This window comes from Eutrema salsugineum, unplaced genomic scaffold, assembly GCF_000478725.1.
Source record: "Eutrema salsugineum unplaced genomic scaffold, Eutsalg1_0 scaffold_11, whole genome shotgun sequence".
Taxonomy (NCBI): domain Eukaryota; kingdom Viridiplantae; phylum Streptophyta; class Magnoliopsida; order Brassicales; family Brassicaceae; genus Eutrema; species Eutrema salsugineum.
The window spans coordinates 7,383,178-7,400,740 of NW_006256901.1; the positions used below are offsets into that span (position 1 = coordinate 7,383,178).

A 17,563-nucleotide genomic window follows, 5' to 3' on the forward strand; every position below is an offset into this window, starting at 1 on the left:
CAAAGTGCATTCTGACAAGAAGGAAAGAGCACTACAAGTTGTTGTACAAGTGGCTCACATTGTTCCACGACGTGACATGGTGGCAAGAGAATATTCGAGCACAAGAAGGATACAAAGTCTTAGTCACCTTCAACATCATCACAAAGCAAGAACAACAAGAAGACGGAGTCATAATTCAGAGGGAATACAAAACCCAGATCCAGACAAGCTATAATGATGATCCTTTTGACGGGGACAATTTTCACATAAGGACAAGAAACCTGGCAGTGATAAATCACATTGAAGAATCCGAAATTAACCCACCTCACACTGCAAACTGGCATAACAGGGATGCTTATCCACATGACTTTATTGATGAAATACGACAAAATCTGGCAAGCTTCCATGATCAGTACGCGTGGCCACAAGATGATCCTGACCATCCAATCTACAGAGTTGAAGGAAAGAAGTACACAATCAAAAGGTATATCCCTGGCCACAAAATCTTCATAACGAAGATAGTTTCTGATAGCGAAGAAGACGACGAGGATTCAGACTTCGGATAAGGGAGAATCTACCTCTCTCTTTTGGAGCCAGGGGGAATAATAAATAATGATGCACATGTTGAATAAGAAAAGCATCATAATCCATATGTTAAATAAGAAAAGAATAAAACATTTATGCATGAGGAAGTTAGGTATCCACATGTTAAATAGCTCTAAGTTAGGTATCCACGTGTGTAATAATCTTAAGTTAGGTATCCCTTGTATCACTATAAATAAGATGCTTAGGTGCTTGCATAAACCAAGCTAAGTCCTGTAATCGAGTCTGAGAGAAAAACCTTGACTGTCCTTGTAATTTGTGAGTGTTCCATATAAATAAAATATCCCCCTTTGTATAATCATCTCTTCCATACTTTAATACCCTTTTTAATACTCTTGATCCTTATAAACCTTCTGTGTGATTGTACCCACTATGTGTCTGTAAATTTGGTATCAGAGCCATGGCAGTCTAAGCTTTAGATCTTATCTCCCCGAGGAGTAATAAGCCTACGAGTTGTCTTCTTCTACAAGCTAATATAGAAAGTATGCTCTGTGGTTGCCACATAGTGGATCCTCCACATCAGAAATCTGACATAGCTAAGAAAAAAGAATTTTAAGAAAGAACTCATAAGATTATAATGCTCAAAGCACCTTGAGGCTCAAAGCTATGAAGTATTGCCTCGGTTATCGAGCTAAAACATTTTACGAGGGATTTCTCAAATATTCTTAGTGCATCATAAAAACCAACTCTTGGCTTAGTATTACTCTAAGGGATAGATAAGAAATAAAGCATTCTGTCTTGGTTTCTGGTATCATCATATATCATGGAAAGTTCCCTAAACACCACTCCCTTTAGAAAATCAACCTCTAGTAAGATAGATTACTTATATGAAATAGAGTATGTGAGTGAAGATAGTAAAGTACCCATCACCCAGTTACCTTTATTAAACCCATATAAAGCTTTTACAAAGCCAAACTCTTCTTTCCCAAAGGTGATAAAACAAGTCTTCGGTCCCAGCAAACATGCCGCAAGAGAGCTAATCCTAGCCTCACAAATGGAGCAACACCTAGTTCCAGCGACAGAAACTGAGAAAATGATTCCCCTCCGCTTCAATGAAGGGATGGTTCACCAATGGAAGACTCATGGGTATACCCACCTACACTACGGAGCAATTCGGTTGGCGTTAACCCTGCATGGAAGAAAAGGCCTACCCGTCGTAGCAAGAGTTGCCCCACTCGACACTAGATACAGAGAATAACAGCATGCTTGCATAGCAACAATTCAGACGACCCTGAATGCAGGCACGGTATTTGTCACTCTCTACCCCAACTTCAACATATCACTTGAAGACCCTCAAATCTTCCAAAACATGCAAATCCAGCTACAAATCACAGGCGCTTCCCAAGTTGGCAACACATATGTAGCAACACTCCACCATCAGATGGCGTATAGGGTCCAAAACCATGCTATGGACCTCAGTCTCCCGCGAGACACAGGAGATGCACTACTTATACAGCTAGAATCTCATCATGCATCCATATCCCCAGGCAAATCCCTAGAGAAGAATTAGTCAAATTACTTCCAGAGTCTTGGGTGACAAATTACGAAAAGCTTCATGACAACAGCGTACCGATTCAATCCGTGGACTCTTCCATCTACAAAAGAAAAGACGGAGCAATCGAGATATCTTTCAAACAACAAGATGGTGAAAAACCACGGCATCCAGCGTTTTGCACTGAGATAAATGCAATCTCTCCAGCCGAGGAAGTACAACCCCTGAGGCAATATTTGCCTGGTGTTCCAATAAACAAATTTAATGCAGCCGGAGACCCTATCTATGCATTCTCAGACGAAACAGGTCACAAATTCTTTGACGTCTGTGACTGTGACTATTGCCTAATGAGTAGCTCAGATGAAGAAGAAAAACCAAGGCGAAGAAAAAAGAATTCATCCCAGCAAATTGTCAAGGAACGATATGAATCTAGAGACCCAGATGTTGGTCTTCTAGGAGAACTTACGGGGAAGGAGTTTGAATACTATGTCTTGTATTTGAACAGATCAACTCCACCAACACCTGACAATGAAGATGTCCGCACATATTATGGATTAAGCGGATTTTCCCGCATTTTGTATCATTCACAAACCATCTCGCTTAGGCCTGTGCAAAGTATTCGGAACCAGGAAACCAAATCGGATCGAATTCTGAAGAACCAAACCAAACCCGCTAATCATATAAATATCCAAATATTCTTTTTAATAAAATAATTCGGGTATACGAAACCGAACCAAATTTTCTAGAAATCGAAAGAACTAATCTGAACCCACCCAATGACCTCAATGTCTAGGAATAGTTTCACTTAACTTTACCGAGACGGTATGTTATCCACTTGGACCCCTTATCTAGCGCATCTCCAACCCAAACGGTAAATTTAGTGTAAAAATAACACCAAATTTGGTGTTATAGTGTTTTACTTTTTTTTTCCATCTCCAACCATAACACTATATTTCACATTAAAAAGAATATTCTATTATTATATTATTATATATTTTTTTTTTTTTAAATGTTGATCAATACTATTTATAAAAATATAAGATTTCTTATAAAATTTTATAAAATTTCTTATAAGATTTTAGATCAAACATGTTATATCAAAAGTCTTCTATAAAACTACTAAAACATTTAGTACAACATATTCATAAAACCAAAAATCAAAACTAACAAACAAATATTTAAATTATGTAATCAAAATTATATTTTAATTTAAAATAAAATTAAGACAAAGAGATAATATGGTATATTAAAGTTCTTCTTTAAACTATTTATTAAATTTAGTATAAAATATCCATAAAGCCAAAAGTCAAAACTAACATATTAAAATTATGTAATTAAAATTATATTTAAAAAAAAAAGTTAACACAAAGAGATAGTGTGATATATTAAAAATCTTCTATAAAGCCATTAAAACATTTAGTAGAACATATCCATAAAGCCAAAAATCAAAACTAACAAGTAAATATTTGTGTATAATTTAGAAATTTAGAAATAATGAGTGTTCGGTCGACAAAAAAAGAAAGAAATAATGAGTATTCTTTGTAATTAATAATAAAATAAAAATATATATTTAAAATATTCTTATTTGAGGGAAAAAATATTATGTTACAATTAAATTTTGTATCACTAAAATGATTTATACAAAAATATCAATGTCATATTTATTTTTACACTACAAGAAAGATCGCCTTTTACGTCGGCAGATAACGACGTAAAATCGACGTAATGGGCCTTTTACGTCGAATTACCGACGAATGGAAAATCGTCGTAAAACAATCGTCGTAAAATAGAAATCGTCGTAAAATCATCGTAAAATTGCCAACACAAGAAAATCGTCGTAATATCGTCGGAAATTATTCGTCGTAACCACGACGTAAATATTCCAACGAAAGTACGACGAAATAGTTTTCTCGTAACACCGACGTAAAATTGATGTAAAATTACATCGATTTAACAACGATTAGGAGACGATCTATTTCGCATAAGGGAAATAAATTTTTTATAGGTCGATGTAAATTCATCGTAAAAATTCGACGTAGATTCGACGTTAATTCGTCGTAAAATATTTGACGTTAAGTCAACGTAAAGTTACGACGAATTTACGTCGACTTAGAAATTAATTAAATAAATTCGATTTAAATTTAATTATTGAATTTTTAAAATAATCAAATAAATGAAAATTAAATTAAAAAACATTATAATTTAAAATATAAATTCGAAAATAATTTATAAATTAAATTACAAAATTAAAAAAAAAATTTACAAAAGAAAACCTAATCTACAATGTGATTTCATAATCATCGAGGTTGAGATCGACGTCTCGAGGAGGCTCTCCGTCATGGCCGTCCGTCGCTGCTAGACCGTCGTTTCCCGTCTGCACTACCGGATCCGAAGTCTAACCCTGCGTCTGCTAGTTAGATGGTCCACCGGAAGTACCCGCAATAATCTCGCGAGATCGCCGTTGCCTCTCTCGGATTGCGGTGGCCAACTGCGGAACCGCTGCTGCTATGATGTCGAAAAAACCGTTGATCTCGGTGAGCTCCTGCTTCTGGGTCAGTTGCTCATGCCGTAGACTGGTGATCTCAGCGTTGGCCGTAGCAAGCTCCTTACGAAGTTGACTCGGATCCTCTTGCGTGCGGAATCCGGAAGCCGAGGCGGCGGGACAGTCTCTAATAGAGCTCATCCCTAAGGTTCGGCCCTTCTTCTTCGGAGCAACTTACAAATAAAAATAAAAACGTTAATTAGATCATATATATACAGATAATTAAGTACTAAATATAAAAAAATTTAAAAAATTTGAAATCGATCATACCTCCTCGAAAATCTGGTCTTGCTCAGCGACGGTCAACGGTACTTGGATAGTACCGTCAGGTGTGACCTGGGTTTCCCGCTCGGCGATCCGCTGAATAGTGGCATTGTAGATCTCCTCTGACCGAGCATCTACAAAGGTCCCGTCCCTCTTCCGGTGAGTGGTCTCGAAGAGCTTCGTCATTGGAGGAAGTTCTACTCCGTTCTCCTCGGCCTACCAAATAATATTATTCAATTAAACATTAGTAAAAATATATTTAAAAATATCTTACGTAAATATAAATAATTGAAAAATAAAAATAATTAAATAATTAAGATTACTTACCATCATTAGACGTCTTCCCGCAAATGATATTTGGCCAGAAGTATGCGGGGTCACTAACTCCTGACTGTCAGAACCGACCCGGTTTCGGACGGCCGAACTCTTAGCAGCAGTGGTTTGAGCATGCAGGTCCAGCCAATATGCCTTCAACCCGTTCCAGCAGGAAGTGGGCATCGGACTCGGCTTTGCGTCGTCGCCGTCGGTCTCCCACTTCCGCTTCCAATTAGAAACGGTGTTGACTAGGCGTTTCTACGCCTTCAGACGGAATGCTTCCCGGACCGTCTCGTTGATCCTGATGTCCCAGTTCCACCGTTGCTGCAAAATAAAACAAAAATTAAACAATATAAAACTAAGATTACATTTAAAATAATTTTAAAGGATAAAAAAAAAATGAAAAAAACATTACCGCGAAGCATTTGTACCAGGTGTCGAACGTCTCTTGCGACACCTTGCTCCAGTTGTAGTGCGGCTCGACAAAATGGCTCTTAATTGTGTCGGAAACACTTCGACCGACACAATTATCCAAGTTAAACCTATGAAACCAAAAAAACATATTACATTAATAATTAAGTATATTAATGCATTAATTAAAAAATATAATATAAAAATTTTACTTATCAATAAGAGTCTGGTTCCGCTTTTTCGGGGACCAGACGACGTAAAGCATCCCGTTCTGGTAGGGCTAGTAAGTCCTCAACCGTAAATTGGGCATACAGTTGAGGAGGGTGGGGTTCAGGAGCCGGTGGTGGAGGTGGTGGAGACTGCTCCGCCGCAGTATTCGGAACCTGGGAGGCTCCGGAAGATGACGAGATATCGGTATTTCCTGAGGCAGACGCCCGGGAAGAGTGTCCGTCCGCCATGAAGTTGATGTAGTGCGTCTTCCGTCGAGGCATCGTCTGCAAAACAGAAAAAAAATAATAATAAATTAATTTTCCAAACCAATTATCTAATTCCGATCCTAAATCTAACAAATTCTGATCCTAAACTAATTCCAGACCTAAACCGATTCAATATCTAAATTACTTATCAATAATTAAATATTAAATATTAAAAAAAAAACATACATCTAACTAGGGTTTAGGAGCTAGGCGATTAGGAGGGAAGGCAGAGAGAAAGAAGGGGAATGAGCGACGAAGTGATGAAGGGGTGGGTCCATATATATAGAATTTATATTCGTCGTAAATTCGTCGTAATGTTACGACGACTTTACGACGAATTCGTTGTAAATTCGTCGCAGAGGTCCCACCGAGCCACAAAGCGAATAAGACAAACACAAGTGTCTGTATCTGGGCTTTGCGACGGTATTATGACGACCTGTGTTATTCATCGTAAAGTCGTCGTAATATTACGACGATTTTACGACGACATCGTATAAGACATAAAATTATAACGGCTGCGTATCTACATTTCGTCGTATTACGACGATTTTACGACAGTTTTTTCAAAAAATGATGAATTGAAAAATTTATACATCTATAAGCACCTACAAGCATCCTTAAACATCATATATGTGTTCTGTAAAACTTCTAGCATGTTTAGACAACTTAATGATGAATTTGGTAAGATCTAAGATAAATCCTTACATCTTTCTATAAATGTATATAACCCCTTAAGATTACTTGATAAACACATATATGTCAAAATTGGAATTTTTTTTTGTTGGTTTAGAAAGGTGTATTACCTTATGAGATGGTAAGCCATATCATTCTCTTGATCTAAATCCATCATGAACCTCAGAAAAAATTGATTATAAGATTTAGGGGTTACATTTCGTCGTAAATTCGATGGTATATTACGACGAATCACACCCATTCGTCGTAAAATCGTCGTAATATAAACCACATATCTACAAGCTCTTTAATCTTATACTACAAAACCTTATATAATACATGAGCTTACTCAGGAAAATGCACCAAAAACCCATTCTATAAGTTGGTAAAGCGAAACCCTATAGGGTTTAGGGTTTGCAGTTTACGACGAATTTATGACGATTATTTGGAAAGCGTCGTAAATTCGTCGTAATAGTCAACATATGTCCAAGTCAACACTTAAACAAATTTTCTTTTGAATAATTGTCTTCCCTTTTTAAAACATTTAAAGTTTAACAAATTTATCAAATTTAACAAATGTTACATTTAAACGTTTAAAACATGCAAGCAAATGTCATCGTGTTTAATCTTCAACATTTTCCTCGTTGTCCTCATCATCTTCATCACTGCTTGTTTGAAATTCGTCAGCACCTTCTTCAGTTTCGTCCCCATGGAGATCTTCAACTTGTCAATTATGTGGATCAATTAAAAGAACATGTTCTTCAACCTCAGATTCCGTAATGTCGACACAATCATCTTGTTGCATTGGCGGGAGATCTACACCATCAATTATACCCCTTGGAGCAACTTTGACAACCGCCAGCCATGAAATTCCCGTACTTCGAACTCGAGGATATGGAACAAAGGTGACTTGTTCTTCTTGAGATGCAAGTATAAAAGGCTCGAACTTATTGTATCGCCGAGATGCGTTTACATCTACCACTCCGAATTTATTAATACGCACTCCACGACCCACCGTTGGATCAAACCAATCACATTTGAATAGAACAATTTTCATTCTTACTAATCCGGGGTATTCCACTTCAATTATCTCATTTATGATCCCATAAAAGTCAACTTCACCTCGTACACAAACTCCATAGTTCGTAATTGCCCGTTGAGTGCCATGACTGTAAGTATGAAAAACATAGCCACGTGTGAAATACATAGCTGCAGTAGTTATCTTCGATATAGGACCATGGAGCAACTCATGAAACCATACTGTATATGTCATGTCATCATGCTCGACCTGAGCTTTTAACCACATTGCATAATGTTGGTCTTTCCGCTTATTAATTTCATCTTCTGAAACACCGTCAATGCATTCTCGGACTTGACTGACAAAAGTGCTGAAATTTGAAAACATTGTTAAAGACATCGTCTATTCAATCAAAATATAATCATGCATCCTTATTTTTATGTACCTCTCGTAAGGTGCCAATTCCTCGCAATTCATAAGTATATATGTATGTGCGCTGTGGAGGTCATGTTCGTTTGACCAATAAGTTTCTTTTAGTTTCCCACTTAGACGTCCAATTGGTGAGAATATATCAGGCACACCTTCTACTGCGTAACTTTGTCCTGGACCCCATCGTTATAACGTCTTGGAGCCCGTTTGCGTGTACGAACTTTCGGAGCAAAATAATAAGACGTGAGATGAGAAGTTTCTTCTGTCAAACTTCCCGCCACGATAGACCCTTCAACTTTTGCTAAGTATTTAGCCTTACCCTTTAAATGCTTCATAAAGCGTTCAAACGGATACATCCACCTAAACTGAACAGGTCCTCCCAACTCTGCTTCATGAGAGAGGTGTATAGGTAAATGTTCCATAACATCGAAGAAAGCAGGTGGGAATATTTTCTCTAAATTGCACAACAATATTGGAATATTTGTAGACAGTTGGGCAACTACATCTGCTGATAATGTTCTTGTACTTAGATCACGAAAGAAAGCTCCAATGCCTCCTAGTGCCTCATGGACATGTCCCGGTAGGAGTTCAGCAAACGCAAAATGAAGTAACCGTTGCATAAACACATGAAAATCATGACTTTTCATCCCTGAAAACTTTTGTCCTTTATCCACAGATTTAGCCAGATTAGATACATACCCATCAGGAAATTTCACGGCTAATAATACCCAATTAAACAATGCTGCTTTTTGTTCAGCACCCAACCGAAATACAGGAACTGGTGCTTTCCCATTACTCACCATATGCAACTCAATTCGGTTACATATATCGGGCAAATCCATCCGTGATTTAACGCTGTCTTTGGTTCTTCCTTGGACGTTCAAAACAGTATGCATGATGTTATCGAAAAAATTCTTCTCAATGTGCATAACATCAAGATTATGTCTCAGCAAATGATCTTTCCAGTATGGCAGATCCCAAAATATACTTTTCTTGTGCCAATTATGATGAACCCCATATCCTTCAGGCATATTCGCTGGAGTGTGCCAATTTCCTCCTCGGGGGACCGTTTCAAGTCCACCCCAATGATCTATTTGTGCTTCAAGATCTACCCCAGTTAGGTACACTGGTGGAGGGAGACGAACCAATTTGTTCTTTATAAACAAACGCCTGTTTCTTCTATATTGATGGTTTGGTGGTAAAAACCGACGGTGGTAAAAACCGACGGTGGCAATCAAACCAACAGGTTTTCCGACCATGTTTAAGCTGAAATGCATCAGTCCTATGAAGACAATAAGGACATGATAACCTCCCATGCATTGTCCAACCTGAGAGCATTCCGTATACCGGAAAATCGCTTATTGTCCACATAAGCACCGCTCGCATCGTAAAATTTTTACCACTCGAACAGTCATATGTTCATACTCCAACATGCCACAACTGGTTTAACTCATGTATGAGTGGTTGCAAAAACACATCAAGGGCCCGCTTCGGGTGATTTGGACGAGGGACTAATATACTTAGAAACAAAAACTTCTTTTGCATGCACATATCTGGAGGAAGGTTATATGGCGTAAGAATCACAGGCCATAATGAATATTGCCTACCGGACATACCAAATGGACTAAACCCGTCAGTGCAAAGACAAAGATAAACATTTCGCTTAGACATAGCAAAGTCTGGATGTACGGTGTTAAAATGTTTCCAAGATTTCCGGTCAGACGGGTGAGTCATTTTACCATCTGTTTGTGAATGTTCTGCATGCCATCTCATCGACGCAGCTGTCCGTTCAGATTGATATAGTCTTTCTAACCTATCAGTGATAGGAAGATACCACATTCGGTTGTAAGGAATCTTCTTACGCCCAGCAATTTGCGGTCTATATCTTGGCTTTTGGCAGAAACGACATTTTTCAAGCTTCTCATCATCTCTCCAAAAAAGCATACAATTATCAACACAAACATCAATCATCTCAGAAGGCAATCCAAGACTAAAAATCAGCTTCTGAATTTCATAATCGTTTCAGCAGCCAAATTATCATCTGGCAAATACTCTTTAATAAGATCTGCCCAATCGTTCATGCATGCAAACTTCAGATAGATTGTGATCAGTTTTTATTGTCATCATCCGAGCTGCCAATGATAATTTTGATAAACCTTCCCTACATCCCTCGTAAAGAGGCTGTTTTGCTGCGTTTAACATATCATAAAAGCGTTTCGCATCTGCATTGGGCTCCTCAACAGTATCAGCATGTGTTTCATGAAATACATCAGTAGCCATTTCATGCATCCTATCATGATCTTCACCCTGAACTTGACTACTTTGATAATCATTTGACGCTTCAAAATCCCCATGTTCTTGATGATTACTACTACTCCGTGCAGCCATCTGACCACTACTTTGATCATATCCCTTTCCATGCTGATACCAAATAAAGTATTGGGGCATGAACCCTCTATTCAATAAATGCTGCCAGACCGTGTCAATAGGAATATGTTTCCTATTTTTGCATTTCACACAAAGACAATACATTTTGCCGCTTTCAATTACAGTTTGCATAAGGCCGACCTGGTACATGAATATTTCCAATCCGTTTTTGAAATCTTCAGTCAACGACCCATCACTATTTTTGAGCGTATACATCCACTTTCGTATATCGTATATAGACATTTCAAAAACAAATAAGTGACTTTTTGTTTTTGAAATTTGATATAAATTTCAACTACTAAAAATTTTACTTAAACATTCAAAGACTCAAAAATTTGTGTCTTTGTATGTTTTTTGGGTTGATGGAATAATGAGAGAAGAAATGGTATATATAGATTTTTTGTTTGGTTACCAACATATTGCCATTGAATATTTACATCGAATTTACGTCGAAATAAAATTTACATTATATTTACATCGATATTACGTCAATTAAAATATAAAGGCCAACTCGTCGTATTATCGATGTAAATTTTACGATAATGTTACGACGAAATAAAATTCGTTCTTTATTCGTCGTAATATCGTCGTAAAATTACGACGATTTTATGACAGTAGTATTTTACGTCAAAATTACGACGAAATATTTTGACGTCGTACATTCGACGTAACTGAGTCGTAAATTTACGACGACTATAAATCGACGTAAAGAATTCGACGAAAAAACCCCTCTTTTTTGTAGTAGTGTTAGTTACATATTTAATCAATGAATAAACAACAAACTAATTATATTATATAATAGAACAAATAAAATAATACACCAAATATGGTGTGATATTGTTCATGAAACAGCAAAAAAAAAAATATGCCGTCTCACACCAAATTTAGTGTTTTGCGGTCTGGTTGGAGTTGCTCTTAGCTACCTTTAAAACGACAATTACCACATCAATACTTTCGTAATCTCTAAAACTCTTTTCACTACGTATATCCAAATCCAATCTAAAACTCTTTTCACTACGTATATCCAAATCCAGAGAACTTGAAACGTGTTTAACACTTTCGAAACTTAAACTGGAAATACCTTACAACGAAATATCTTCAATTGAAACTAGAAATACGCGTCGACAAAAAAAAAAAAAAAAAAAAAAAAAAAAAAGAAACTAGAAATACGCGTCCATCGTTGTTCTGAACAACTTTGTTTGCACTTCATCCGTTATATATCTTCCAAAATGAGTACAATCGTGGAGTAATCACTAAATTCTATTTCGATTACCGATTAGCAAAATGGAATAGTTAGTTGTAACTTCTAAGTTTGCCAAGAATTGATCCGTGGCCTAAACCACTTGGTTTAAAAAGATAAAACACTTGACCTGAAAATCCCTAGAATCTCGGAGAAACAAACATAGCCGAAGCAAAATGAGCGGAGCATTGTTCAGAAACGTCGCCGCCGACGCCGCCCGGCTGATACGGCGTAACGCGGCGGCGGCGATAGACCCGTTTGGTAAAACCGGCATTGCTACTTCAGACGTCCGGCGACTGCAATCGAGGTCATGTTTCCGAAGAGCAAAAGAAACCGGAGTCTCACCTCCTTCTTCTTCGGGTTTCTGTTCATCTTCTTCTTCTTCTTCTTCCTCGTTTGCGTCGGTGGGTTTCGTCGGATGGTATCTTGGAATGGTGAAATCACGCCCAGTTTTCACCAAAAGTGTCACTTCCTCCCTTATCTACATTGCCGCCGATTTGTCTTCTCAGGTACTTGCTTTGAAAATTGCTTCAAATTTTTGAGTTTAAGATTTCAATTCGCCGGAAAATGGGTTTCCTTTTTTGTGCAGTTTGTAGTTTCACTCCATAAATGGTTCTTCTCTTCGATATTTTAGCTATGTGATTCAGAAATGTAAAAAGGCTCAATTTTGCTGGAGATGTTTCTAGGTCTTGATACCAAGTAGGAACAATATGAAGATAATATATATATATATATATATATATATATATATATATGAGAATATCAAATGTGTGTAACAGTGTAAGTGCTTAGAGGAACGAAATTTCTCTGGTCTGCTCTACATAAGTTTGATTCTTTTTGCAGAAATGGAACTTCTTGAATGGTGTTTTAGTATAGCTGTTTAATGTGAATTGTGGTGTTACATTTCCTTGTACTGTATTGTGTATTTTGAGCTTCCCATTCTGTGCGAACTGACTTTAAGAGCTGACATTGGTCACTTTGTGTTGATCTTATTCAACAGACGATTGCAAAAACTTCTTCTGAGTCTTATGACTTGGTGAGAACAGCAAGGATGGCAGGATATGGTTTATTTGTCTTGGGTCCAACGCTTCACTATTGGTTCAATTTCATGTCAAGACACTTTCCCAAACAAGATTTGATCACAACGTTTAAGAAAATGGCCTTGGGACAGACGATCTACGGGCCTACTATGATGGTGGTTTTCTTCTCATTGAATGCATTCCTACAAGGTAAGCTTCTTATATATTATGATACCATTCTTCATTAATCTTATTCATGGATATTTTGTGAACTGGATTAATTTATCTTTGCTCCAAATTACAGTTTTTCTCAACTCTAAATCATTTTGCTTGTGATTACTGATGATTGATTGGTTATTACTTATTTCCATTAGCTATCGTTCAAGAGAATCCCACAGTCCCTTGCTTTTAGATTTTTGAGAGTCACATAGAGTCTCAGGTTCATTTCCTGGTGTCTTGCAAATGAAAAAATAATTCCATTGAAATCAGCGATGGAGCTTTACTTTTATCTCAGTAGTTGGATTACACTAAACCATGTTCTAAGTATTCTACTTTATACGTTTGTTTGTCCAGGTGAAGGCGGTTCGGATATACTTGCCAGATTGAAAAGGGACTTTCTCCCGGCGATGCTAAACTGTGTCATGTATTGGCCTGTATGTGATTTTATAACATTCAAGTTCTTCCCGGTTCATTTACAGGTAACGATCATTCTGACTCGCACTTTTTTTTAGACATGTGGTTCCCTCATTGCTGTTCCTGGTTCTTGCTGCTTTATCTCAGGATTCACTCAATCTTCTCTTGTTAATAAATTTTCCTGCAGCCTCTTATAAGCAACTCGTTTTCGTATTTGTGGACAATCTACATGACTTACATGGGGAACCGTGAAAAACCAGACGCAATTTCAAGCTGAAACACTCAAATATCTTCTACATCATCTACTGCATTGCTTGTGGTTGAGAAATGAAGAAACGCAGCTCAAAAGCCCACATCAAACTGCATTGGTTAAGAGACTCGAGCATTCTTCAAAATATCTGCTATCTGTATGTAGATTTAGGTTCGTTAATTTAAGAGTTTAAAATTCAGGAGTTTTGTTTCCGCAACTACAAATTAATTGCGAGATAGGTTCACTGTACTAAAACACAAGGGGAATGATATGAAAAAAAAATCCAAAATCACCCAAAAGATCCACTACATTTGACAACCACATAAAGAGACAAAATTTTAATGTGGTTTTCGAGTGTTTAGCCCGAAGAGTTTAAAATAAAGCCTATGCCGAAAGGTTTTTGCGTAAACCAAAACTTTTCGTTATAAACCAAAGAGAAATATAACAACCGAGACATAGATGATTAAAATAAAGCTAACCAAAAAAAGTAAACATCATCTAAAATTAAACACCCAAAAAACAATAAGTATTATGAATTTTATAAACTAAAGTGTTGTCTTCAACTCCACATAATCGTTCTTAGTTTATCTTCTTTTTTCTTCTTTGTTTTCTTTGTGAGCATGAATAGTTTAAAAATCTTACGGTTTTTTTCTCATTCTTGTCCGAGTTCTTATTCATTTTTTTTGATCATTCTGTCTCATCTTCAAAATTATTATCTTTATTTTTAACATTTTGGTCTTATCTAATTTCTTATTCTTATTAGGTTTTTATTTTTTTCTTTTATTTGCATTTTCGTGCGTATATTTCGAATTTTTATTTATTAGCATTATTTTCTCCAATTTTCTTTTTGGTTTTTCTTTTTCTCGATTTTTTTCATTCTCCAAGAAATCTTCGATAACATGGATTCCTATTGCTCAATTGTGATTCCTATTGCTCAATTGTATTCTACGATCATTGGCTATTATTAATTAAATAAGACATAACCTTAGTTAACTAAATATTAATTTTCTCTATTTTTTTTTGTCATACATCAACTTTTACTTTCCATACGTTTTACAACGTCTTTGAACTTTTTGTGATTTTTTCCACTTATTGAGTGTCAGATAATTATATTATTTGGTGAGTAAACGTGAAAAGTCAGTGATTAAACTATTTATTGTTATCTATCAGATCCGCACACTGCCAAGTCTCAAACTGGCTACGTTTTTACGCATGGAGGAACAGCCATCTCTTGGAGATCAATGAAGCAGACACTCACTGCCACTTCATCAAACCATGCTGAAATCCTAGCCATTCATGAGGCTAGTAGGGAATGCGTCTGGCTGCGCTCCATGACTCAGCACATCCGCAGAGATTGTGGTATGGACGAAGACACACAGCCCACGGTGATGTATGAAGACAACGCGGCATGCATAGCTCAGCTCAAGGAAGGATATATCAAAGGAGATCGGACGAAGCACATTCTACCGAAGTTCTTCTCAACCTCAGACTGGCAGAAGGACGGCACTCTCAGCGTTCAGCAGGTCCGATCCAGTGAGAATTCAGCTGACCTCTTCACCAAATCATTGCCTACTTCAACACACCGGAAGCTCGTCAAACAGATAGGAATGTATAGACTTAGAGATCTGCAGTGATGCTACAATCAGGGGGAGTAATGCGTGTTGTACTCTTTTTCCTTCACCATGGTTTTGTCCCACTGGGTTTTTCCTGGTAAGGTTTTAATGAGGCAACATTCCCCAGCGCATTATCGAGATCCCGATTGAGTAGCTGGCCCGGTTCACTCGTCCAAGGGGGAGTGTTATAACACATATCATATATGGACTCTTATACCAGCCCATTAGGCCCATCAGGGCATTGTACTTAACTTAGATTCCCTATGTACTCTATATATACATTCCAGTGATTAATAAAGTTTCTAAGTTTTCACAACACGTTATCAGCACGATAAGACTCTCTGAGCGAAAAACCCTAATAAATCCGGCCACCACCAAAACCCTAAAAGCAAGTCGAAACTTAAAAGACGCATATCTTCCAAACCGTGAGGAACCAGAAGACGATCTACATATCAAATCGAAGCCCTCGACGAGACGAATCTACTGGTGAAAACCGTTTGTCGATCCAACGTCGGACGCGCCCTCACGCACACTTACAGTACACGACAATCAACCGAAAAAAAAAAAAAAAAAAACCAGATCCGAGTTTTTCCTTCTTCAACCAGCAGCTTCTCCAGTTTTGGTGATCAATCCTTGGAATTTGTAGCGGCTAACTGAGGTCTATTAGCTCCCAGTTTCATTAGCCTGTCAGAAATCCAAAGGTGAAAAAGGTATCTTCTAAAACTGAAAGCCATAGAACCTGTTGTTTAAACACTTCAAAACCCTATAAAAAAAAAAAAAAAAAAAAAAAAAATCGATCTCTAATTGATTGAAAGTGTTTGATACTCTGATGATTGATTGATAACTTGTTGATTGATTGTTTAAATTACAAGTTTATGCATGTTCAAAGGTTTTAAACTCGTTTTATAAAACCCTAATCTACAAAAACCTAACAACCGTTTTTGGCCATGTTTATGGCATAAACCTATTCGATTTTCTTCATGTTTAATAAGCTTGTTGTAGCTTATTTGATTGTTGATTCTCTTGCTTGAAACACTTGATTGAATAAACTAAGAAAATCAACCCTAAATCCTAAGCTTGATTCACGATTTTGTAATCTTCAAAATCGTAAGTCATAATGCTTAAACCCTAGTCCTTTTCACGTGATTTCTTTGTTGTCCTTGTGAAATTATTAAAACCATCGACCACAGATCCTATAGATCTCGAAATCACATCCAAAAATATGTTTTCCTAAACCGCCTAAAACCGGCTAAACCTGGTTCTCATTAACCGAAATTATATTCGGCTTTAACCGATTAAATCACAGCTATTAAACCGACATCATGTTCGGGGTAACTAAAACCATACCCTTTAAAATTTACTATTTCCGAGAAAGTTCCCTCTAATAGAAAGTTTCCTCATATAAAAACTTTCCTCATATAGAAATTTTCCCGACATAGAAACTTTCCTCATTTAGAAAATTACCCAAATTAGAAACTTTCCAAATTTAGAAACTTTCCTAAAATAGAAATATTCTCAAAATAGAAAGTTTCGTCATCAGCATTCAAAATTTTCTCAAAACAATCCCTAACAAAATCAATCTCATGTTTCAGATGTCAAACATTCAGAAATGTGAATTCGAGGCCCTTCACGTCTCCGGGGATAACTACCTCGAGTGGGCCCTAGACATGCGCTTGTTCCTTGCATCGAAAGAACTCGATGCATGTATTACCGACGGTAACACCGCATCCCGTAAGGGACAGTCTCAGGCGATATGTCACATACGCCATCATCTGGCCCCGAGCCTTAAGCAGCAATATCTCACTCTTGAGAATCCACTTGAATTGTGGCAAGCGCTGAAAAAGCGATATGACCATCAGAAAATGGTCCAGTTGCCTCAGGCAGATTTCGACTGGAAGAACCTTCGGTTCCAGGACTACAAATCCGTAGATGATTACAACAACGAACTCTTTCGTATTGTTGCCATCCGGAAACTCTGTGGCGAGGATGTGACAGATAATGATCTCCTCGAGAAAACATTATCCACATTCAGCACAGAGAATGTTGTGCTCCAACAACAATACCGTGCAATGAAACACACATTGTACGAAGACTTGTTGTCCTGTCTTCTCCTCGCTGAGAAGAATAACCAGCTGCTTATGAGGAACAGCGCTATGAGGCCCCCGGGATCGGCTCCTGTC

At 37.3% G+C, this 17,563-nt stretch overlaps 1 protein-coding gene and 1 pseudogene across 1 annotated transcript; both read left to right on the forward strand.

Moving 5' to 3' along the window:
* Window positions 1-1,653: 1,653 nt before the first annotated feature.
* Window positions 1,654-2,787, forward strand: LOC18026155 (annotated as a pseudogene).
* A 9,129-nt stretch (window positions 2,788-11,916) lies between these two features.
* On the forward strand, window positions 11,917-14,060 carry LOC18026156 (PXMP2/4 family protein 4). The gene is made up of 4 exons (XM_006409561.2): window positions 11,917-12,377; window positions 12,869-13,097; window positions 13,461-13,585; window positions 13,708-14,060. Exons 1-4 carry the CDS (start codon window positions 12,045-12,047, stop codon window positions 13,795-13,797), a joined length of 777 nt encoding a protein of 258 aa, XP_006409624.1. The 5' UTR covers window positions 11,917-12,044; the 3' UTR covers window positions 13,798-14,060.
* The last annotated feature ends 3,503 nt before the right edge of the window (window positions 14,061-17,563 follow it).